Genomic DNA, 26,809 nt, shown 5'->3' on the forward strand with positions numbered 1-26,809 from the left:
TTGTTAGAACGCTTGCCTCTCAATTTCAGTTGGCAGATTTGAATCCAGCACAGGCTTAAACTAATGATTACCAAATTTGTTTTCGAATTCATATTTGGATCTTAAACGATTAACCCGTGCTCAGCGGTAACGGAAACATCGTGAGGAAACCCACATTCCCGAAAAAATATTTTTCCCTTCGGGTTGGAAGGTCTGAAGGATCTGTCAAATCTTCAGGTTAGGTAAGCGACCCGTGTGAAAAATGGTATAAAGCTAGAGAGATCATGATGATGATGACCAGCCTAAAGTCCTATATATGTGTAATGTATAGGAGTAAATAAACACTAGTCTGCAAAAAACACACACACACACACACACTAAACTTTATAATTTATATTTACTTTTATTTTTTTGTGTACTTTCGAAATAAAGAGGACTCGAAATGTTACTAATGTATAGGTTAATCATCATGGCATTATACGACTGTTTCAGACGATTTATGACGTCATTGCCTCGAATAAATGCAGTTGAAAGACATTGCTGTGCAAGTCAATTCTGGAGCGGCAAACTCTACCGCACACTCTGCATGAGAAGTCTCGAACTGGTGGATAGGTTAATAGTTACAAAATAATTAATGATGAAAGAGTGTGAATGTGGATGGATAAAGCGGTAGGGGACGACTCAAGAAAGTGTGTGTGGAGACAGAAAAGAATGAAAGAGGAAACATGTTATGCCGACCCCACCTAGAATAGGATAAAAGCAAGAGGATGACGTAATGTAGTACTTATTATTTTTGCAGGCCAGTGTAGGTAATCCCCTTATCAGTTTTTACTATCATCATCATCAGCCCATTAACGTCCCCACTGCTGGGGCACGGGCCTTCCCTATGAATGGATAAGGAGATCGGGACTTAAACCACCATGCGGGTCCAGTGCGGATTGGTGGTTATTAACGACTGCTAATGCAGCCGGGACCAACGGCTTAACGTGCCTTCCGAAGCATGGAGGAGCTCGAGATGAAAACTTTTTTTGTGGTCACCCATCCTATGACCGGCCTTTGCAAATGTTGCTTAACTTCAACGATCGCAGACCGAGCGCGTTTACCGCTGCGCCACCGAGCTCCTCAACCAACAACCTCAAGTTTTTACCATATGCGTGGCAAAATAAACAGCTGAATAAATGTAATATCTATTCAATCCTAATCCAGTATTGAAAGCATGCACTGTTTGAAGCTCTTTGATGAATCAGTTCGTTGCTCATTTGCAATAGATAAGTATTCAAATACCTAGATTAAGTCGTGACTAATCCCTTATCACTTTTGAAATTGATGTTCTAAGATAAACGTACGTAAACTCTTAATCTAGTCTGCGAATGCTAATGGCTAGATACCGTATGACCTCCAAACTAGATTTCCCGAGACCGATTCCTGCTCGGATTGATTTAGTAAACGATCTTCTCAAAATTGATTCCAAAAATTTACTTTATCCATCTGAAGACTACATGGAACCCAAATGTGGCCACGCAAATACAGATTCAATTTGAGCGATAGCTAACTTAGTAAGTAATCTTAGAACGAAATATCTGGTTTGTCCTAATATTATGAGTTTATATCCCTGCCTAACCCCGTTCAAGGCGTTCAATTTAGCTTAAGTCACTTTTAAAGAATCATTCACTTTAAACATAGGTACTTAGGAAACTATTTTAATTGAGTTGGCATTGTAGCGACGGTGGTCACGGGATGACAGGCAAGATGATGCTTGTCGTCGTGAAGGTTTTTTTTTTAATTGACTAACTGTAGATTTGAGCCGTAGTAGCCTAGTTGATAGAACGCTTGCCTCTCACTTTGAGGACGCAGGTTCGAATCCAGCAGAGGCCTAAACCAACGATTGTCGAATTTGTTTTCGAATCCATGTTTGGATCATACAATGACTAGTGCTCAGCGGTGAAGGAAAACATCGTGAGGATACCCACATTCCCGAGAAATGCATTTTCGGAGGTATGTGACCTAATCTGTATTGGGCTGGTTATCCCTTTGAGGATCAGACAGGTAGTCGCTTATGTAAAAAAATTGACCTGTCAAATCGTCAGGTTAGGTAAGCGGACTCTGTGAAAAACGGGATAATGATAGGAGATGATGAATAATTGTAGATTTACCGCAAGTGGCATTAATTACTTGGCCGGAGATTGCGAAGGTGTTATAGGTGTAACTACCCTCATTTCACTTACTATTTATTGCTGGACGCCGACACAGTGTTACAGTGTTTTTTTAGTGCAATTCAGTGCTTCACGACTTTAGTCACGCCTATTTGCCACCGGGGTAAGCAGAGACTATGGCATATAATATATTCCATTTTGCTTCTATCCTTATACACTTCTCTTTCTTGAGGCGCAGATTACAATTCTATACGTAGTATATTCTGTACCTATATAAGTCATTTCCACAGCGTTATCCCGTTTTCACAAGGTCTGCTTACCTAACCCGAAGATTTGATAAGGTTTTCTATGCAGAAACGATCTCTTGCATAAATGTAATATCTATTAACGAGTGTGAGTATAAAGAAGTAGTAAACTTAAGTATATTCCAAGTAGTGGGGTTGTATAGCTGAGCACATTAGTGCTAATAGTCCTGAACGGAGTCGGTAGGTCGTTTGTTAGACAACTGTAACTGGAATGAAGCTTATCGGGAAACTTGCTGCGGATTGAGCAGAAACTAACTAACAAGTCTCTGTAACACATAATGATGTGGGGAAGTATAAGTAGGTACCTATTAGAACAGTCAGAGCTACAAGAATTACATTTACACTATTTTGGTATAAGGCCCCACGTTACATAATGATTCATTAACACGTTCACTGCGTATGAACCACATACGGGCAAATTTAAAATATAAATCCGCCTTAACCGCTTACGGCCATTTAAGACTAAAGTAAGACCCAGAAGGGATGAGGTCGGCGCCCGGTACGATTTGGTGCGGGGCGAAGAAAATGTTTGTTTACCTATTGCTTACCCACAAGTTTTTGTTACCTACTTATCTATGTATAATGTAAGACGGACATCGTAGATACCTAGCATCGACACAAACCATGGATTAACGATGCTAGTTATCATAATCACTGTTTGTACTTAATTTTTGAAATAAATAAAAATAATAATAAATAAATAAGAGCTACGGTTCTATACGTAGTATTTTTCTTTAGTCTATGCGGATAAAAAAAAAACATTTTTTGTTGTTTGCATTGTTGTTGTATTTTTGCCGTTGGTCCCGGCTATTAGCCGTAAAAATACCTCCACCAACCCGCAGTGGAGCAGCGTGGTAGAGTATGCTCCATACCCCCTCCGGTTGATTGAGGGGAGGCCTGTGCCCAGCAGGGACATATATAGGCTATGTATGTTTATATATGTATGCATTGTTACGCGAGCATGCCCACGGTAACTCACCGCTTTTTTACCCGCAACTTGTCTTCATTTTATGATAAGTAATAAAATATTATGACGAACAAAATTTAAGACACTTAATAACGGTCCATTTTACACAATAATAACACAGCCATTTAATAAAAATGTTTAAATTACTTTCCGAAACAAGTTCCTGGCAGCAAAAAAACTGGTAATTTATTAGTCTTTTCCGGTAAGAAATTTCAATAGGCGTAGATGAGATGCTGGCGGGAAGGTATTCTGTTCGAAAGTTCAAAAGAAACCGCCACGCCCCGAGCGATATTAAACTGGAGGTGATTTTGTTGTTTAAAACACGATCTCGGAAAATTGGCTGACAGGTACTGATAACGGTGGGATCGCCAGAGGCTATCACATAGGAAAAATTGGATAGTTTCCTAGGTCAAAGATAAATTTTAAAGTTCTGATTAAGTACTTACTAAATAAAGACAGACCTAAAAGTGACAAAAAAGTTTTCTTTTTTTCTATTTAAAGAATTTTAATAAAGTAAAATGTAATAATAAGTTTTGTCATGTTTATCTCTGACGTCCGAGGTTGCCTTTTCATACAAATTCCACAGTAATTTCGTGTTTTGACGTTTAGTAAAAAGTAACTGATTTGACTAATTCGAAACGACCCTAGCTGGCTAAGCAGTACCAAGTATACTATTATAATATTTCTCATACTCTTCCTTCTTCTTTTTTCTTCTTTCATTTCTTATTTTTTTTCCTTGTCTTTTTATTAGTTTCCGAAAATATTAGACCATAGCTATTAAGTAATCTGTTTTTATTTAATAATATTCATAAATACAAGTTTTAACATAACCACGATTATATCCCAATTGAGGTAATCAGAGAATCCATCACAAGATGAACTAAGTACGCACACCTCACCGAGCTTTCTATTAGACACGTGATAGGTGGTAAGCCGTATCGCCGTCTATAATGGTCGAGCCAACTGTGACAATGCAGTATCTGATAAATTAAAATAAAGTCTTCAGATAAGTAAGAGTTTTCTGGTACCTACATAAATCGTTTTTAGGAAAAGTAAACCCATTCCAAGTCAATTGTTTTCCTTTCCTACACCAATAGATCTCCAGTTTTTGAAGTGGCCCACCGTCGTACCTCCTCCAATTATTTCTTCTTATTATGACTGACAGAAGACTTTCCACGTACCAAGGAGATTCGCACACAAAAAAGGTCTGTCGGAACGAACGTACCGTATCGTAAAAGAAAAACAACTATTTTCCTTCCGACCATAATATATTGGATCGACCTCTCACAAGCAAAGGAAACAGGTATGTTACCTACACAAGTATATCGCGAGCAAAAACAAAGATGAACACTAAATATTATATATTTAGTGAGAAACGCGGAAAACGAAACTTTAAAATATCAGTGTTATGGTCACAAATAAGTATACAAGTATTTATTATTTTAGAACCATGTCACATAATCTTGTTTGTCAAATTGAAACAGCCTTATTAAAGAATGACAAATAGTTATATGGGCCAGGTGGCAACTCGCAAACCTAGGTGAAAACTTGCACGCATATTATACATGAATGGTACCAGTTGACACTTGAGGCAAACCTTTGCGGGCTTACTGTTGCCCGTACACCGGGTGAGAGCCTATACGTGGCGAAAGCCTTCAGCGCTCCCCATTTGTCCGGCCAAGTAGTTAATTCCATCTGCGGCAAATCTAAAATAAGTCAAAAAGAAATGTTGCCCGTATGCCATCTTCCGTATAACATTAAAAAAACTTACGCTGCTTCAGTGTTCTGAACTGTGTAGAAAATAGTGCTCATGACCTTACCTATTTTCATCGACCCAAGGTAACACGTACAAAGTCTAGTTTAATAGAGATTTTGAAATAGGTAAGGTCAGAACAGACCAACAGTCGGAAAGTTTGAGTTTGGTATTCATATTCTCAAGTGTACATCTGTCAAGGTGAATACAGTAAGGAAAATCTTGTTCGCAGGTATTGTGACAATCGACTCTCAATCTCCTTTGTCTACAACACATTATAATAGAACGTAAACGTGTTACTATAGTAACATAATTAATATACAACAATATAACATAAATAATAATACGTACGTACCTACTTCTGTAGTCTGTATGTATTCTATGGCTGGCTCGCTAGACAATGTAATTGCAGTATAACCAAAAGTTACTTTTTGATTTCAACATATTTATACATAAACTCACGTCTGTAATGCGTAATAATCACACCACGAGTAATCAGAAGATAAATGGCAGCTACTTTTAATATGAAGTCAGCAATTACGTACGTGAAAATATTTTAATTAATTAATTTTAACACTTAGTTTGAGGGAAATAACTTTCGCGGCCCGCAATTGAGTTGAAATACAAAGCGGGTTTGGGAAATAAAATGTATTCAACCTCTTACTTAATACACGTTGTATTAAGTGAGAGGTTGAATATATTTTTTCCTTTTGAAATGTCGATGGAGGGCAGACGGGTTTTTTAGACATTGCTTTTATCGCTAAGGACTCTCAATTAAAGGCGTCCCTTCTGGGATGTTTGTCGTTGGTAAATCCACAAATGTTTTTAAACTCGGGTCCGAGATTGTCACTAAAGGCTTATTGTTTTTTCATGCAAAATAATTAGTAATATTGGAATGGAAAAATACACAAATCTCTTGATTTTTTATTTGTAATAATTTAAATACATGGTTTCTAACTGGAAGCCTGCACTCAACCAAAACGTATATTACGCTGTTCAAATTTCATATATAAGTACTCGTAATATGCGTTAATGAAATTTTGATACGTTTGGTAGGTCGTTGACCTTACAACCCACTCCACATGATGATGATTTGATACAAAACTTTTCCCATTTTCCAGAGCCTTAAAGATAACGAGATACATGTATAATGTGCTCTAGAAAAGTTATGGCACAATCTCGCCCTGTAAATGTCAGAACACATGCCTACCTAATCTTACAATTATGCTAAGATGAGTCTGAGAATTCATACTTCTTATACGCGGCATCTTGTTTGTACGTAGAGATGTGGGCTCTGAATAAATGCGAATAAATTAATTGCGAGGGCGTTGGAGCCTGGAGTAATATTAACTCTACGTTATGTGCGAGATTATGGAAACATGAATTCGCTAGTAGCTACTTTGATAAGGGCGTGACTACTGCCGCCTTATTACAAAACGAAGACGGAAGATCTGAAGGCTAACATGGGCAACGTGTTAAAAAAAAAAACTTTTTTACGAAATCGATAACTTTGTTTTTTTTTTCCTTACATATTGACACGTTATTTTGTTCGTATTTCGACAGAACGACTTGACTTTGGCTTCATTATATTAAACAAAACGTCATAATTATATTTAAGTATATTGGTTTAAAATATGTAAGTAAGTATACAGAGTGCATAATACCTACACCCGCTCCTGATGTTTAAGTCCCAAGATCCCCCCCCCCCGCGCCCACACACACCCATACACACACACAGACACATATACACATACACGCACATACACACACACACACACACACACACACACAATGACATACACATCACATACAAAGATGATGATCATAATGTCGTTAAATTCTGATACTTTCCCGGAATGACCTTTGTGAATATGATGTTTCAGGTTCACCTGTTGTTGACATAAGTGGCTCGTGTATATTGCTTGCTCTATACAGGGTCAGGAAAGCCGAACAAGTGTGCGAGGCGCGGGAATTTGTTTAACTTTCATACAAAATCTTTCCTTATTCTGTGTACATCGACCTCAATATTGAAATAACAAACAGGCTGGCACAGTCAAAGTTAATACCAAACCTAATTAAAATTCCTTTTTAAAAACGCGGGCAGATAGTACGGCATTACTGTCATACAAATAAGTGGGAAGAAAGAGTGTACTTATGACAATCCCTTTTTCCCCACTAAATGCGTTTACTGTGATGTTAGTGACACCGTAACGAAAACTTTAAGAGATTCAGATTCAGACCATCCAAAAACACTAAAATTAACATGATTTATCCGATATTTTTTTTACCTATGAAGGGTTTGCTCTTGGCCTCAGACTTGCCCGTAGCCATTGACGAGGCCTAAGATGGAGCTCTGAAGGTGCTGTTCACTCTGGCCTTGAAAGCATCCGGGTTATATGCATTCGGAAAAACAGAAGACGGTAAAGAATTCCACTCCCTGTAGTGCGTATGATCTGAATCACCTCCCTCAGAATTCGGTTCGGTGTTACTAACACTATGCAATAAAAAGTTTTCCCGCACCAAATTGTAATAATGTTTCCTTTCCACTAGTTGCCTGGAAGAAATTGCTGCTTAGAAATAATGCCACCAGATTGTACTGTATCCATCATCCATTTGTGTAAATTTGTTTTGTATGTTGTGTGCAATAAAGCATATTTGATTTGATTGATTTTTATATTGCATGAAACAAATGAAAATCAGAATGTGTGTTTTATCTCAACAAACAATTGCTTTCGTATATTTCTGCATAAAAATACTGCACTACACCCATATAGATTCGTCTTCGCAGTTTATTGTATTATCTTAGCTACAGCTGTTTTATTGAAGTCAATAAAATATATCGCCTCGTAAGAAGAAATAAAACAGAAACCATAAAGAAATAGGAAACGATATTACGATACTTGTCACACGTGCGATATTAATCTTTACAGAGCCATGAGTAGTTATGTATCTGTGGACACCGTAGTGCCCCCGCCAAGACGAGCAAAGCAATGCTTTATATACAGGGTGTTAGTGACATCGTAACAAAAACTAAAGGGGATGTTTTAGATCATGATTCTGAGTTAATATCAAGTGGAATTTTCCGTCGCAAAATTCATGGTCTTTTTCAGGTTTTTTTTTTAATTATTTTCAATTCTATACTTTTGTGACGGAAAATTCCACTTGATATTAACTCAGAATAACGAGCTGAATCATCCCTCTCAGTATTCATTACGATGTCCCTTACACCCCGTACAAGTACATACAGGTAGCCATACAAGTAGAAGCAGCGGCGTAGCGTTTTGGGGGCGGCAGGGGCGGCCCGCCCCGGGCGGCACTTTTTAGGGGGCGGCAAAATTTTACAATCTATAATATATATAAAAATTAAACACGTTTTCCGTTGTCATGACATAAGATAAAAACGGCTTAACCGATTTGGCTGATTTTTTTTTGTAGTTTACTAATAATCTGTATAAGGTTCTTACGGAAAAAAATATTAAGAAAATCTCTCAGAAAGATTGAAAAATATACATTTAATTTTACATATTTAAAAAAACGTGCGTAACGAATATAAACGTCATTCAATTTAAAACAAAAAAATCTGTGGTAATTTGTAAATTGAAATATCTAAATAAAAGGGACGCAAAATTGTCTTCCGCCCCGGGCGGCCCCACACCCACGCTACGCCGCTGAATAGAAGGTATGGGTGTCAGTGACACCGTAACGAATACTGAGCGGGATGATTCAGACCATGATTCTGAGTTGATATTAAGTGGAATTTTCTGTTATATATGACAGATGATGGTGTGTTTTCCTGTTATATGTATATGATAAACAAATGATACTTACAATATTATGCCCGTCATGTTATTGTAGGAGGGTTGGCCAAATTCCAAACGGTTTCCAAAAGTGACTGTCGCAGTCATTTTCCGTAATACCCCGCCGTAAGCATTGCAAAGAGGGAGAGAGGTTGCGACTTGTCTTATTCTTGCTTACACACTCGACGTGCATGTGTATTTTGTGCCGAATATTCAGTATTCGGCCAAATAACTATTCATGGTAACTCTAGTACCCATCGCCTTTATTAGAGTTCATCCATCATTCGTACAAGGCTCCTTAAGTCAACTTTTTCGACAAGCCTGTAATATAAGCTTTCAAATATTTCTTTTGACCATGAACAAGTAATTTGTAAAGGAGTAAAATTATGTATGTAAGTCACGCCCACAGACAGGAGATATTATTAACTCTGCGCACGAACATGCGCAAATATTTTAATCGGCATTAGGGTGTGTGTACCGTGTTCCAGTATAAACCTTAAACTATAAATTTGGTAAATTTATGTATTTAAGTATAGAAATTAATGCTAAAACTGACCTGCCTACCTCTACTATAAACCATAAATAAACACGTTTTTGTGCTAATTTTATCCGTTTATAATTGTCTTTTATGTCATCATTTCCCTTACGTTTATGACTGTCCTTCATGTCATATTATATCATCATCCACCTACCATTATCCCGTTTTTCACAGAGTCCGTTTACCTTACCTGAAGATTTAACAGGTCCGGTATTTTATAGAAGCGACTGCCTGTCTGCCCTTTCAACCCGCGAAGGTAAAACCAGCCCAATACAGTTTAGGTCACACACGCATTTCTCGAAAACCACGATGTTTTCCTTCACCGCTGAGCACGTGATAATCATTTATTTATGTCATATTATGTGCAATAACAAAAAAATATTGATTGTTTGATTTGATTGAAAAAAAAATGCTGATAGCTAATTAGCTATCACCGCGTAGACGTATTCATTAGCATTTTATTTTTGTTCACAATTGTGAACTGAGTTTGATTGAGAAGTGCTGTGGTGACATGTGGATACAGTGTGTGTTTATATTTGGTAAATAAATAGACTATCGCACGTAATCCCTAAGGGGGTGGGCAAAGCCACAAGAAATCAGAAGGCAACTCGCTACTGCTCTTAATACAAAATCCTAAGATGGATAAGGTGAACATAATTGTCTATCGGGTTAGAAAGGATACAGTTTCTCTGTCGGTACTCACGCGCAGGAAAGTAAGCGCCCGAACGCTTTCTATATTTTCTGTGAATTTCCAGTCCTGCTTAAAGGCAACTGTATTATGGACTCAGTACACGAACACACTGAAATATTTTAATCGGAATTAGGGTGTGTGCTTTATTTTCGTCAGGTCCATATAGCGGGTGACAGCCCTAATTGACACAGATCTGACGTGTTAGGTTAGTAGGCACACGAAGTGCTTTCTAAATTAGTTTGCGACGCATATTTTTAGCGTAAAAGTTTTTGTGGTATTCGGAGATAGTTTGTTGTTGAATCTGAGTCTAACGCACTAAATATTTAAACAACTTAATACAGACCAGTTTCACAGCCCTAGACGAGTTAGCTACATGCCACTCTAGATTATAATCTTAATTTCGTCGTTAAGCCCTAAAGGCCTTTTTAGGTATTCATGAATCCCAAGTTTCTTGCTTATGAAAAAAAGTAAAAACCGGCACAAATCCACTGATTCAACCTGCCAGTCACTTTTTTTTGCGACGGTGCACCTTAATTGGCACCATTCTTCGGTAGTACGGCAACTATTTCTGCACGAGAGCAATCTAGGGCTCAATTTCATTTAGTGCACGTTTTCCAAACCAAAGCGTAGAGGAATTTGGTGCTACGCCCGAACATGTGCCTGTAAAATAAAGGGCAATCAAGACCGCTACGCTCCGTAGCAAACGCTACGACGTAGCGGTAATATAACTACGATACGGCGGTAGTATATAACTTCGACTAGTATAGACAATTTTGTAATTTGTATATCATTATTTTAAGTACTTGCTATCACTTGGCTACCGATATCGCATTTATATTTCATATTATTATTATTATTATTAGCCTATATGATCCCACTGCTGAGCAAAGGCCTCCCCCATATTCTTCCAAGTATCCCGGTTCTGTGCGAGCTCCATCCAGTCTATTTATATTTCATAAAGGACGGAAATTTGAATACGTTATTATATTTGCGCATTCTAGGGCAGATAACAAAACATAAATCCCACTATCAAAATAATTTATATTATAGAATAGAAGCATTTAACTCATAAAATTAGTACACATATCTTAGATGAGTATCTCTTCTATCTAATAAATATAACATTGTGTAAAAATATATAATTGTTATATCGTTGTCTAGTTTCTAGATGTTTCTGTTGCTCAACAACAAATAACCTTTTGTAATAGCATTAGAGAGTAACAATTGACCTTTGACATGTTTCTCGCTAAATGAAGAAATAATAATTAGTAATTAAAAAATAATTTGTCGAAATCACTTTGTGAGACTGTCCTTTGTTTGGTAAGAACTTTTCAGGCTTGAATCACCTGATTGTCCGAAAAAGTAAGATGCTTCGGAAGGCATGTTGCCGTTGGTCCCAGCTATTAGCCGTAAAAACACCTCCACCAACCCGCATTGGAGCAGCGTGGTGGAGTATGCTCCATACCCCCTCCGGTTGATTGAGGGAAGGCCTGTGCCCAGCAGTGGGACGTATATAGGCTGTTTATGTATGTATGTAATTAAAAAATAAAGTAATTAAACTAGAGTTACCCTCGTATTTTTTGGATTATTAATAAATCATGTGTCCATTATTTAACGATAACTAGCAGGTACTGTTGATACGAAGTTCTAAGAAGTATATTTTGAACTTATGTCTCTGCCCACTCCATTAGGGATTGAGGCGTGAGTTTATGTGTGTGTATTATGGGTATTAGTAACCCTGACACCAAGGTTGATGGGGTCGGTAATCCACCTCACAACTCACTCGACAGAAGAACATGGGTATTGTTTTTATATGAATAAAAAAAATATAAAATAACATAAACAGCCTATATACGTCCCACAGCTGGGCACAGGCCTCTTTAAAAAAAGAAAAATTTAAAAAAAAAATATTATCTAACGAATTGTAACTCTATTCACCTTAGGAAATAAGGCAAAAGAGACTATTAGCACGCTTTCAAAATTTTAAAACCTTAACGAAGTGACGAAATAAATTAGACAGGCAATTTGTTATCTAAAACCATCTTCGACAATTTAATTCAAAGGCATGTCTAACAAAACCGATAAATAGCGATTCAGTTCGGAACTTCGTCAGAAGAAGGTCGGCTAGCGCCATCTGTTGACCTATCGCCGTAATTAATAATCTTAATTGCCGCGATTTGTTTCTGAAATGAAACAATTTAAAGGATTTGCGCGAGCTTTATTCACGTAATGTATAATCCCTACGTTTCGGAAACCTCTCCTATTTGAGACCGCAGTGATTATGTCAGATTAAACGTGCAAACGGTTGAAATAACAAATGATGTGAGTTGTACCTCGTTTAGAAATCAAATCAAAATCAAAACTGTGTTTATTATCAGAAATAATACAAAAAGGAAGAAGGTATAGCTTTGAGGTAGTGTACATTAAAAGTTTAACTAAATAAACAGAGGTTCCCAAACTAGGCGGAACTGTATCTTGGGAAATCGTAGATATAAGTAAGTTTGGCGGTAAAATTTGCCAAGTAAAATAGTAAACACAGGAAACTTAAAACATAAATTGAATAGAAATTGGTAACATCTAAGTGTTCCAGTGGGGGTATGTGAGTTGTGTGTGTAAGTGAGGATGCGTATGAATGTGTGTGAGAGTGAGTGTGTGTATTTGTGTGCGTGTGACGTAAGTACAAAAGTGTTGAGAGAGGTAAAGATAATTGCAGAACTTAAGTGTCAGAAGCACGTCGATGGCAAAAACAATAGTCTAGCCGTCCTAACTATGTACTAAAAACATTTTGTTTATCTTTAAAACTTATACATACATAAGATCACGCCTATTTCCCATTGGGGTAGGCAAAGACCACGGAATTCCACTTCCTACGATCCTAAAACACCACCTTTTATTCCTCCGCTCTCATCAAAGACTTTACTTATGCTCGTCGGTTTAGAGTCAGTACCCTTGATCTAGCCTTTCTTTAAAACATCCTGTCATTGAATCATAAATATGTTTCGTAAATCTACTTTCATTTTTCTCTCAAAAAAAAAAAAACACTGACATCATCAAAATATATACCTTAAAATAAATAAAATACATTTTTTTAAATTACTGTTCTGTTGGTTGTGCTTCTAATAACCTTGCTCGTCCTAGATATAATTATAAATATAATTAAGTAAGGATTTTTTATCACTCATCTGGAAGGCATATGACATGAAAGAAGGCATACTAATTGGGTCGTGAACTGGGTTCAAGATAAATTATGAAATTCTCAACGAACGAATTACTAAATAAAGACAGATCTAAAACTGACGAAAAACATTTTCTTTTTTCTATTTAACTTCAGAAGCGGAGGACAGGAGTCCTAGTATGACTTTGTAATAGACTACTCTGAGCGCCATCCCACTTGCGTCAGACAGAGTACTGCGGGGCGGAAGGCAAGAGGGAAACCACTGCCCTATTTTTCCCTAAAAAAGTAGCATGGAAAATACTGCACCGACAAGAGCGTGGCTCTTAAATTGATGATGATATTATTTAACTTATTTATTCATTTTAATCAAGAAAAACGTAATAATAAGTTCGACATTTTATCACGTTTTTCTATAACGTCACAGTGTGATTTTTCATACAAATTCCATAGTAATTTCGTATTTTAGCGTTTAGTAAAAAGTAAGTGATTTGAGTTGTTGGCAGCTAGCCTATTATAACAACATAGTCTACGTGTAGGTTACGGGCCATATCCGTTCAGGCGGTGATGTCTCCTAAGTTTCTCACGTGATGGACGATGCATATAACTCTCCATGTGAACATTATCGCTCTGATTTACTCGGAGATAAATAAGGATAATGTACAGTCCTGATTAGATCGTATAGTAGAATGAGTAATCTGTGTCATATATTTGACATAGGGATTCTTCCGAACCGTACACGCTGTCAGCGATTTCAGTTTTTTTACAGAATTATCACATAACGGATGAGGCCGATTTTTGTATCGATTTGAAAAATTCTTGTTACATTATCACAAAAATTCGGCATGTTAGATGGCATTAGAATGGTTAAAAGAAAAAAAAACCTATCTGTTTTGAAATATTGATTATAATTTATTCCATAATATATAAGCGAAAATTCACAGAAAATCAATCATTCTAATATAAACTAGTTTGTTTTTGATGTCGTTGAAACGTCGCGTCACCAGTGAAACCAAAAGCAATTGAAAAATCGCTGCAAAATTCATATTTCGCATGAGAGCTCTTTACAAAGAGTTTTTTTTTATAATATTTAACAAAATGTGAAACTCGCAGGTTGAGTGAATGCTTACATTGTAAAAATGTGTTTTATATTCTGAAACTGGGAATAGCAAACTACGATTTACGCCCGGCACCTCGTTAGGCATATAACATATGGCTGGATTTAACTTTTAAATTTTATACTTACCTACATTTTCTTAGCAATAAATTTTTGCTAGGGCAGCCTTCAGTTTTATGAGAGTTGATGACGTTTTAAGTGGCTCAGCTGAAATGCAGTGTTAGTGAAAAATTGCCAAGAAACGGTCGATTATGTGCCTCTACATGTGAGGTTGCTACTACACTCATAGAACTACTTAAGACTTTCAAGAATGAGTCAAACTAGCGTACTAGTGAAATAGCGATTCGACCGCGCTCCGGCACATGTCATATAATTACTTGTTACACGGGCGGACCCGCATACTAAACATTTCATTATCGTTAAGTATTAGGTGTAGGACCAACCATGGAAAGTCAAACCATCACCTATATAAATGGGGCTTAAAGGAGTCGCCATACTGTGAATGTGGTCACCTGGATCAAACCATATCTCACATAGTAAACGAGTGTCCTCTGCTTCGGTTCCCAGGTGGTATAGCTGAGCTGCATTGTGTGACGGATGCAGCAGAGACTTGGTTAAGGGAGCTTAAGCTGGATATATGATCTACGCAGGATATTTTATTTTTGTCTGCCATACGCAATAATAATAATCATTAAGTATTTACTGAAACAACAATACTCGACTTGACACAATTAGATTACCCGTTCCTGACCCGCTGTGTCACAAGTTGCACTTCGACCGCCAGTACCAGACAACTGTACACAACTACAGAGCAGTACACTCACCTACTTTACCACATTACATTCGTACTCGCTCGCAACTTGTACAAGTTACTTATACATTTAAACCTCTATTGCTGAGATTGCTTCCTCTACTTGATGGTTTGCTTAGCCAGTTTGTCTCTAGTGAATGTGTTTTCAATGCTAACATGCATTGCGAGTACGGATGCAAGATGCATTCAAGACTTGATTATTTAAAACGAATCTTGGGAAACTAAAACAGATGTCGAGAAAGCATCTCTAGAAAAAATATTTTTTAGCGAAGCAGTAAAAATACTCTGCCAACATTTTGTTTTGTTTTCAATATGCATGGATTTTTTCCATGCATATTTTAATTTTAACCTCATTATTACATTTATACAGACTTTCCACACTCAACTAAACTATGTAAGATATTTGTTGAAGAAAACACACACATTTCCGCAACAGATGCCATGGTTGTAGGTAAATTCGCATACAGTTCCTCACTTCCTGCCGTATATCAACCCTAGCAACCATAAGTGCTGTAAAGCGTTCGCGTATCAAGACTCACGTGCCGACTATACCACCGTTATACGCAGCAGGAAGCAAACGGATTAATGCCACACAATGCTTCTTGCGGGCTTAGCTCACCACTAAGTGGCACACAAACGACTTTTATAGCCCCGAATTGCGATTTGAATAATATATTGAAGAGATCGTCGCCTCCTGCCGTAGGCATTCGTTTTCCCTTGAAAAGTTAAGCTGCTCTTACACCTACTAAATCGAAACTTGACGTTTCATTTTTAAATACGAGTATTATTGGATTTATTTCTTAACCGAAACTTTGCCACGTAGACGCGGGGACGCTAAAACCGCTCATAACTCCCGACAGTTCTGACTATACTCGATCAAGAAGTTATATGAAGGAGGTTTACACATACAAATTAAGCATAGACAAATACAAAAGCATTATTATCGAGCTAACTTCGATCAGCATAAATATTGTTCAGTTGCCTTCATGAATAATGCACGGTATGATAATCGCCATCTTATTTTTTGGCTATGTAAATGTTTTAATTAAAATTCGCGTCGCTCCCAACGCAAATTAAACAAGGTGCGCTGATGAATATTGACGTCTATATTCGGAAGAATTGGGTCTGTAATTCCATTGAAAGCGGGTCTATACGTTTCCAATCTGTCCCGGGTCGGCCAACCCACGAAATTTATCTCTTCCCTTGTTCTACGCGGTCAATTTCCCAATGTTATTTTTCTCTTCAGTTTTTACACTTCTAAATTTAAACTCTTATGGTATTGAAACAAAGTAGACATTTTACGTACGGACGAACGATGATAAAAAAAAATGCTTTTCTATAATTTGATTGTCTTAGGATTTTTTATTCTTATAATACTGGCGAGACATTTCTTTGAAACTTATAAGTCTACTTAAATTTTCTATAAAAACTATCACATAAAATGTTAATGTACATTACTTTAATTAAAATTATTTTACCATGGGCTAACAACAACCTGTGGTCTGCCATACTGAACACGAGAGATATAAGAAAGCAATTACAGTTCCTCACCCACCCTTCACCCAAAATGTCCATTACGTTGAATAAATATCGATTTGAGTTTCCAGCTTCATTAATCTTTTAATTAACGTATTATTCAATTAAGTATTATTTATTTGCGATTATATTGGGTTCTGCGCATTGTATAACATTTAAAAGATCGATACCTTTAAATGTTTAGGAATATTACAGTATTAATTGAATATGTAAGTTGAAACTAAAAGAAATAAGTAAAAAAGCTTAAGTATACTTACGCATAAAAAGCTATTTCAAAAATGTCGTAGAGCGCAAATTTCAATTACAAAAGAAGACATACTACTAAGGTCCCACTCCCTAAAGTAATACATGTAAAAGGTACTGCCAAAATCAAATGGATTTTACTGTAAAAGTATCAGAAACCCGAATACTTCTTGCGTGATTCATGAACATACGAAAAAAGCAATTTCTTTTTAACATCAATATTCTGAGTATGTACGCCCTAAATAGTTTTTTTAGAAATGTGCGCAGCCAGACTTTATTTTAGTTTTATTACATGTGTAGAACATTTTGGTAGTATATATAGAGTGTTAATGACATCTTAATGAATACTTAGGGGGATGATTCAGATTCATTCATTCTTGTGGAAAATTTTAGGAGTTTTTTTTCCGTTCCATACTTTTGCGACGGGAAAACAACTAAACTAAACAGCAGTAGCAGTAGCAGTTTGCAGCTAAACTGGGAACAGGGGTGGACAAAGAAGAAGAGACTTTTGCGACGGGAAATTCCACATGATATCAACTCAGAATGATGGTTTCAATCATCCTTAAAGTTTTCGTTACGATGTCACTAACACCCCGTATAGGTACAAGAAATAATTAATCTGATAATATCTGCGTAGGATATTGGAAAAGAAAATTATTTCGGCCGTGACTGGCCTCGTTTAAACCTCGGCCAGAGCGATTGCGTTACGTTTTTTTTTATTAAGGGATCTTTCTCTTTTTATGGGTGTAATCCCAGGGAATGTCCGGGCTTCGTGATCCGAATGCGGTCCGGGAAACGTTTGTCACAATAAAACTGCTACCACCAGCTTTGAATCTATTATATCCGGGGTAACGCCACTTCACCTCGTGAATTTTGCAATAACCCAGTAAGCAGAAAGATGGATGATACAATTTTCACACGAAGTTTTTCATTGTAAGTAATTCAGTACCTATGTAAGGGAAATAAAAGTTATAAGTACAATTTTTAAAACCATTTCGAAATTTCGTCTTATTCAGCTATATTCCTTTATTTTTAGCTCGCAAATGACCCAGACAGTGTTTATTTTAGCAATAATGGTGTATTTATTTGACCTTCATGTGACTTATAAATTCTGTTTAAGTACCAAAATTGTCGTTGCCAAATGACGTTTATAATAAATAAAATTTAATATAATCTATGGTCATCACTAGGGTAAGGTGTCTTACGAATATGCGGTTAACAATTTTAACGAAATAACTTCAATAATAATGAGGACTACCCCCATCATGCTTATTAGAAGTATAAACTATACAAACTGAAGGAAATGAAAAACCAACAAAATGTTATTTGTTGTCTTATTGGGCCTGAGTACTCTCAGAGACAGTTTACCCTAACAAAATATCAATATTAAAATTTTATACAAACTAAGCAAAGGTAAAGGAATAAACGTCATTCAGCCTCCATTACGACATATTTTTTTAAAAGTTGTAAAATAATAACAACTGTATGAAAAGCATAAATATTCAAATTAGTTTTTTATTATAGCACACCGTTTCATTTACCTAAAAATAAAAAAATACCTTCAAAAATACTTTATATACCCAATTCTGTTTTATACGATGGACATGCGTACATAAAAGTTTATGGGATGCTTGCTTGCGTTTTTAGTTGGTCAGTAAAATAAATTAGTGCATATAAGAAATATTGCCAGGAAGAGCCGTGGTAGCCCAGCTTGTAGAACGCTTGCCTTTCACTTTGAGGTCGCAGGTTCGAATCCAACACAGGCCTAAACCAATGATTGTCGAATTTGTTTTCGAATTCAAGTTTGGATCATAAATCACGTGCTCAGCGGTGAAGGAAAACATGATGAGAAAACCCACATCCCCGAGAAATGCATTTTCGGAGGTATGTGACCTGTATCGGGCTGGTTTTCCATTCGCGGGTTGGATGGTCAGACAGGCAGTCGCTTTAGTAAAAAACCGGACCTATCAAATCTTCAGGTTAGGTAAGCGGACCCTGTGAAAAACGGGGTAATGCTAGGGAGATGAGGAAATATTGCCAGGAATAATAGTATAAGTCACACCCGAAAACTGTAAGCCATAATGTAATAGGTAGATATAAATTGTATATTTGTTACCTAGAGTAGCGACTTGAGCGACTGCCATGACTTAAAAAGATGGATGAATAGTGAAAGAATACGAAAATAAAAATATTTTTTTTAGATTAGAAACTGTCGTCATGCCAGCTATTGTATCACATCATCACAAATTTAAGAGCCACTTGTCTTGTTGTGTAGCATTCACCATTCTTGTCTATCAAATACCAATTCCTTCACTTCCTTATAAAACACGACGTTCGCCTTTGCTTTAATCTGTTCCATGTAAGCTCTTCATGGTCTTCCGCTTCCTCTCTTTCCTTGTAGCTTCCCTTCTATGAAGTTTTTAATAAATTCGTCGTGTCTTATTAAGTGTCCAATCATCTTGCCTCTTTTCCCTTACTCTTACTAATCTAAACCTTACTAATCTTATTATTTCTTATTGTATAAACAGCCTAATAATTATTTTGTTTCAAAGTAAGAAAAAGAAAATAAAAAGAAAGAAAATAAAAATGAAATAACAGAAAATATAAATTTTATATTTCTTCTTCTCTTCCTAAGCCTTGTCCCGCTTATACGGGGTCGGCTCTCCTTATCCTACTTCGTTTGGCGTTTGGCGTCCAGGTCTAAGTGTTTCAGGTCCTTTTGGACCGTCGTTAACCATGTGGCGGGGGGTCTTCCACGCTCTCTTTTTGACGTCGGGATATTTAGGGCTGTTCTGACTATATGGTCTTCAGGGCGTCTCATGACGTGGCCGTACCAGCGCATTCGTTTTTCTTGAAGTTTATCGACTATTGGGGCAATCTTTTAACTACCTCGGATGTACTCATTTCGGATTTTGTCGAGTAAGGTGACTCCCGCTGACCAGCGTAACATGCGCATTTCGGTTGTGTGCAGTTTGTTTAGATGTTGTTTATTGGTGGCCCAACATTCTGCACCATGAAGTATATAACAGGTCTTATTGCTGTTTTATACAGTTCTAAATTTTAAATTTTCTGTTTTAATTTTTATATTTATTTTATAAAATATGTGTATTCTGTGCAATGTTAATCCGAAATAAGTACAAGTATCCCATCCACTAACTGACCACATAATCATTACATAACTACCTTCACAATAACAAGCGCAACTCTGCTATAGTCTGGTCGTAGCCATCATTACGACTAATGAACGTGCTCTTCCAACTTATAAATCCTTTCATAAAAACCAAGCTCCACTTTTTAGATAACTTCTTACTCGTAAGACAACAGCTTTGAGCTAGAAGGGTTTGTATCAGAGTTGTTTACGATAGTTAGGCCCCTGTCCTGGTGTAAAACTAAGTAATGCCCCAACGAAGCTCGTAGACTTGCCCCTAATTAGCCTGAACAACTCTAAGTAAATTACACCCAAGTAATATAGCCTCCTAATCCCTAGGCGTGACTGAAATATTATAGAGCTAGAATATTACCGAACAGCTTTAGAATGCTAAAAAGTAGTAAATTGAATTACATAAATATTTCAAGTAAAAAGATGCCAAATTAAAAAAATATATATTTAGTGGCAAGTTCATTATCTGTTTTTAAAAATATTACAAAATATATCATGCTCCTAACGCAGCATGATATTGAATGAAGCTTTATTGATGATGATGATGATCATCGGTGAAGAAAGCAAGTGAATAAATACATTTAGGTACTTTCTTTATTAAAATAATCTTTCAAATCGTGTGATAGCATTCCAGGTGACGGACTTTACGCTCCCCATTTGTCCGACCAAGTATAATTACAAAAAGTCACGTAATAAAAGAGAACTATCAAAAATAAAAGTAGATAGTGAGACGTGAAGTGTATGAAGCAGGTAATCTATGTTCGCTCTATTTCTTGCCGCTTGATGCAAAGCCTACAGCTTAAGTTACGGTCCGCAAAGCATGATTCTTTTTACATCGTATACAGGGTGTTAATGACATCGTAACGAAAACTTTGATGATTCAGACCATGATTCTGAGTTGATATCAAGTGGAATTTTCCGTCGCAAAAGTATGGAACTGAAAATAATTAAAAAATAATAATTTTGCGACGGAAAATTCCACTTGATTTTAACTCAGAATCATGGTCTGAATAATCCCCCTCATTATTCGTTACGATGTCACTAACATCCTGTACTTATATAGTCCTTCAGATTTAAAATTACGCCTTCGGATGTAATTTACCTAAGTACCAACTATTTAATTTTGATTTACCAACAACGACAACTGTTATATAGTATTGGATTATCTTGAAATGTGATTGTTGTTTGTTGCAGAGGCAGTGAGGATGTAGGAGAGATGCGCGCGCCGGCCGCAGCGGCGCTCTTGCTCGCCGCACTAGCAGCCCTGCCTTGTCGAGGTAAACCCGTGAGCAATTAGACCCTATGATCAATAGGAGAGAATAGGAACACTAACTCGTCCCTTCCTCGATTCCATCAGTTGTGGCAACCTTAAGGAAAACTTCAAACTCAGCTCAAAATAGGAATTCCCGCCTCAACCTTACCTCGGGTTTACTGTAGTGAGGTTGAGTGGAGGCATGTCGTCATTATTATTTTTTTATTTATTTATTAAATCTTAATACTAAAAAAAATACAATTTATCAATGCCTTGCAAAACTGTTGAAACAGTTTGTCTGCAGGAAAGAGTCTCTACTAACAATATGAACTTATATCTAATAGTCATTTGTAAGTACTTACAAATGAATGAATAGTACACAGTGAATTTAAAAATTAATAACATAAATTAGCCAGGACACGAATCTAAAAGGTATTGTTTAAGTATTTTTTTTATATTTACTTTTATTTGGTTCTAGACGGATATTCTCAGGCAAACTAAGGAAGTCTCCTTTTTATAGTTCTATCGCCATAATAATTATTGACTCTAGGTACTTCGAATTTTCTCGCGCACACCGATCTCCTGTATTATTTGTTGGCAGTATGATATGCTTGACTCCAGTGAGTGAAGTTGTCAAATCGTACGCATGCACACGCATGTGAAATAATGCGAATATCAACTTAAAATACCGAACGCAAATACATGGTAGTTGGTTGACATAATAGCGTTGCGACTATGCCGTGGGCTAACATTTCACAAGTTTCAAAATTTCGTCAATGGCAAAAAATGCATTTTGGGAACATTGGTTCGTTACAAGGTTGTTAGTATTAATAATATCATGGTATTAGAGCTAGTCGATTGCTAGAGGTCCTTCGCAGATTGCATGAGTATAAGTACTTATCTTTTCATATACTTACGTTTCATAGTTTAATTTTAAGATTCAAAATATCTTCCTTTGAATCATTTTTCTTTGAATATTTCTTACTATGTTTATCTAAATAACAAAGTCTTGAACTAAACGAATGTTACCTTGTGGTCGAACGATTTATAAGAAAAAAAGGGTTTTGAACCTCTCTTCTCAGCCCGCATAGAATTTATGGTAGGTTATATTCAAGTCTACCCACAACTACTGAGATTCAGTAAAAACGTCTTAATGTTTCCTTCTTTTTTTTGCTCCACCCTTATCAAATAATCGGCAGCAATTTACAGAGTCGTTACTTACAAGTGCGACAAATCGCTGCTTTTAAGGTGTTGCAAAATGTGAAGCTGTTTCTGCTAAAGAGCATCTGTTCTTTTTCGTCCTTTATTTTAAGTTGGTACTTTTTTGTATTTTTTGCTTTCCAACAACCGCAGTGTAGCAGTGTGGTGGAATATGCGCCATATCCCTTCAGGTTGATTCAAGGCAAAACCATGCCAACAATGCGAAGTATGTACTTATCGATAATTCATCTTGTGTCTATAATTCTTTGAACAAGGATAATTGCAAGGTTAATTTCGTTTACAGTAAAAGGAAAAATATTTTATCATAAATTGTAATGAGGTCAAAGGACACAATTATGTAGCTTATTTGTATTTTAATAAGACCGAAACTCGATCAAACGAGCTTCACTTTGGATTCGAAATACAATCGCTTTTATAAATATTTGATTACACCGTAGAATTCATCATTTTGTAAACTCATTTTTGTATATTAATTTTCTAAATTAAATGCCAACTGTTCCAGATGTTTATGTTGAGTTCGGTATCGTAAAGGGTTATTCAGAGGGCCATTTCAAAATATTTTCTTCTTTGCGTAAAACGAACCTAAATTACGATTCTCAAATTTTAGAAAGCTCTCTACCTTCTGAAATTGCATTTTAATTAGATACAGTTTTAAAATCATTGACTGTTGCGACCCTTTTCCGGCCTCCTTATCTGGCGTGATAACGTCACTCGAAAAGTAAATTTAATTAAATTTTTCTGTTCATCTGTTCTTACAAGGAACATTAGTTTGAAATTTAATTAAACAACAAAACTGGAAGAACAGTCCAGACTTGCCTAATTTGGAAAATTAACCCGCCCGCGGTTACTCCACCGACAAGAGCGCAGCTCTTAAATAGAGAGAGAGAGAGAACCCGCCTTGGTAACACACTCTAAATAGGTCTTCAGCTTGAATAGGTAGCAACACTTAGGAATTAGATATAGCTTCTGCTCCTCAGACTAGACCGACACGGCCGCAACAAATAACAATTGCTTTGTCAATTAAATTCTAATTCGTTGTAATTTCTAGGTACTGACGCCGACGCCACTTCAAAAATCTTCAATGAAACCGAAACCGGCGCTCTCCCGACCATCAACAAACTTTATCAAATGCTTCATACTACTGTCTTACATAATCACACGAAACTTGATGACTTCAATTCTAGTGTTAATGTCAACAGTTTAAACTTATACGGTCTATCCACTTCTATAGATAAGAAACATGAGTGTTGTCAGATTGATGAAGACACAGATGTGCGGGATGAAGGGAATTCGTCCAAAGGTGCTCAAGTAGTTGTACAGAAGATAGAGTTAGATGTAAAGAGGAATAGAAAGAAAAGGTTTGTGAGTATAGTGAGGACAGATGGGAATGTGACAGCGAGTAATGTGATTAAGAAATTGGAGTCGAGTACAATAGTGTCGGTGCCAAGTCCACCAGTAGCAATGGAGAGGAAACGCAAGCCTGGAGAGACGGGGTCGAGCGCGCCACTGCTGAACTACATCTTCGATGCATATTCCAATACACACCAACACAGAAATGGGTAAGTAACAGTAGATGTGTACTTGAATAAATATTTTATTTCACATTTGTATTTCAAACTGAAATTGTCCTCTTCGCTAAAGTGCAACATTATTAAAGCATCTACCTGCTCTAATAATGCCTTAATGAGACTGTACGTCTGCTTATGTTAATGCACTGACTGTACTACCATAGAATTGTTTGATAAACCTCCTGTAGTTAATATACCTACCTGTTTAGAAGTCAAGAACACTTTTGACCATTTGCAGCTCCTTGGCATACACTCTAATTTTCAAAACAACATTAAGTAAAACACAGACAAAGAAAACTTAAAACTCGACAATCATAACTTCACCACTCGAGTCTCGAATTTCTTTTACCATTTGATATCGAAATGAAAACCTGAAATTACATCAGTTATACCGAGAGAGGTCGATGTCCTGCGGTTATACCTATTGTTCATTATGAAAATTGCCTAGCCGAATTTAATATACGTGTAATCTTGCTAATTTACTACACCGGTTGCCACCGAAACGAGTTGTTGTGAATTTTAAATACATTTTGTTTGGAAACGGTTTAAAACAATCCCAATTGAGTTTTTAACTCTGAGCCAACTATAAGGCTGGGTAAAATACCGCGAACATGATGAAACAAGCAGTTTGTGTTTGAGTTAGGTAAAACATTGGAACGACACGGGCCGTAGACCTCAACCACTTAGGCTGTGATGAATCAGGTTGCGGATTACATGGACACCGCGTAACTAGTTTACGGCCCAGCTGAGCACTTCACAGCTTTTGTTGCCTGCATAATGGAAACATCCCTTTTGCAGCTTTATAACAATTAACCATTACTGTAATTAAAGAAATACATATACTGACGGTCGCAAGTCAATATATTTATGGAAACATTATGTATGTACGTAAAAGTGTATCTCTCCTTCCGAAAAACTGTGAAAGGCATACTTACAATACAAGAAATAAAAATAAAATTGCTATTCAAAATTCTAGATTAAGTTAATTAAATTCATCTTTTTTGGGGTTATGTATACGTTTTTACAATAAAATACTAGATAATATTTTAAATTTACTTATCTTACTTTATGTAAAAAAGCTTATTAGATAAATGACTACCTAAATGATAAAAATGTCTGACATTGAATGTGTTCCTCTAGTTATTAAATAACTTGTCATGTATATTGGTTTTTAAAAGATGTGTTGCTGTTGCAGTTTCTTGTCATTTCTTCTCCTCACCTTGCGAAATGACGTAAATTCAAAAATGTTATATTTACCTTCAATAAGTTTATCCATGATAATTACGTTGAATAAATGATTCTGATTTCCGATTTCTGATTTATAAATCAGCAAATTTACAAATACAAAAATTTTATATTGCAGATGGTTGATTTTCCCGCTTTTGGTGAAAATTATTTTGGTAATGGTTTGACCCGAGCTAGTTTGCGAGAAACTTGCGAGCTTTGTGTAGTTTTGACATCAGTACGATATTGATTTACGACAGACCAGCTGAGTAGTTTCAGAACAGCATTAATCTTGTTCACGACCTCGTGGTATAATAGTTAACCATCTCAGTCCTTATTCAGAGTACCGGGTCGATTCTCGTTGGGTCAATTTATATGAAGTTTTTAAAATAGTCAAGTTTTGCAGTTCAAGTACAAAGTGTAATCACTTATTCTGCAATGTAATTTTCGTTGTATAAATCGCAAGAACAGTATAGTTGTGGAGAATTTTCCACACATATAGTAGGGACAACCGACAAATTCATAACCTGAACTGACTCTCGCTAGCGTTTATGAGCTGACGACTGAAATCATAACAGCCGCGCTACAGTAAACCTATCTGTTTTATGTTTTAATCTAGTTTTATTATTAACTACTGCAATAACCTATTACGCCACAAAAGGGTAATTTGCACGTCACTCGAAATGCGGGACACTAATCGATTCAGTTGTAACTAATCGAACCTATCCTGCTCGAGCGGTATGCTCTGCCGTTTTACGCGTATTTTAGGTAATGGCTATTTCGTTTGTAAGGCCACATTAGGTCACAGCAATTTGCTGAATTGTGCTTAAATTTAATTATGGTATTTTATTTTGATTACTATAGCGATAGAGTCGATAAATATTGATCCGGCCAAGCATTTAATGCCATATACGGTAAATATACGATATGTCAAGTAAAAAAGTTCTTATTTGCCACAGACCACGTAATCTGTAGGCCATTTTTTCCGTGGCTTAGTTTTCTAATTAGTAAATATACTTACGTATATCTACCTACACAAAGTCACGCATAACCCTGTTGTTTCTGTATTAAGGATAATACTTACACAGAGCCACACAAAGTCGTTATATGACAAACCTAAACCAGCCACCATTGTTATTCATATGTTAACAAAGATATGATTAACTCTATATTTAGTAACAGACTATCAACTAACCTATATATTAGGAGAAGTTGTACAGACAGATATCTCATTGCACACCTACTACTACTGGGAATACAAAATTGTTTAACAAATCGTCTGCCCTTAGTCGACCCTTGCGATATGCCTGGAATTATAAACA

The 26,809-nt window shown here is 36.5% G+C and overlaps 2 protein-coding genes across 2 annotated transcripts in view; one reads left to right on the forward strand and one right to left on the reverse strand.

Moving 5' to 3' along the window:
• Positions 1-26,809, reverse strand: part of LOC126367526 (integrin alpha-IIb-like) — a 363,625-nt gene that overhangs the window by 251,014 nt on the left and 85,802 nt on the right. The gene's annotated exons all lie outside the window — the stretch shown is intronic.
• The window catches only part of LOC126367544 (vascular endothelial growth factor receptor 3-like), a 103,511-nt gene that overhangs the window by 64,240 nt on the left and 12,462 nt on the right, over positions 1-26,809 (forward strand). Inside the window, exons 2-3 of the mRNA XM_050011121.1 lie at positions 21,417-21,499; positions 23,744-24,254. Coding sequence (XP_049867078.1) covers positions 21,439-21,499; positions 23,744-24,254 — 572 coding nt within the window. The 5' untranslated portion in view covers positions 21,417-21,438. The remainder of the gene's footprint in view (positions 1-21,416; positions 21,500-23,743; positions 24,255-26,809) is intronic.

The sequence above is a fragment of the Pectinophora gossypiella genome, chromosome 6 (genome assembly GCF_024362695.1).
Source record: "Pectinophora gossypiella chromosome 6, ilPecGoss1.1, whole genome shotgun sequence".
Classification (NCBI taxonomy): domain Eukaryota; kingdom Metazoa; phylum Arthropoda; class Insecta; order Lepidoptera; family Gelechiidae; genus Pectinophora; species Pectinophora gossypiella.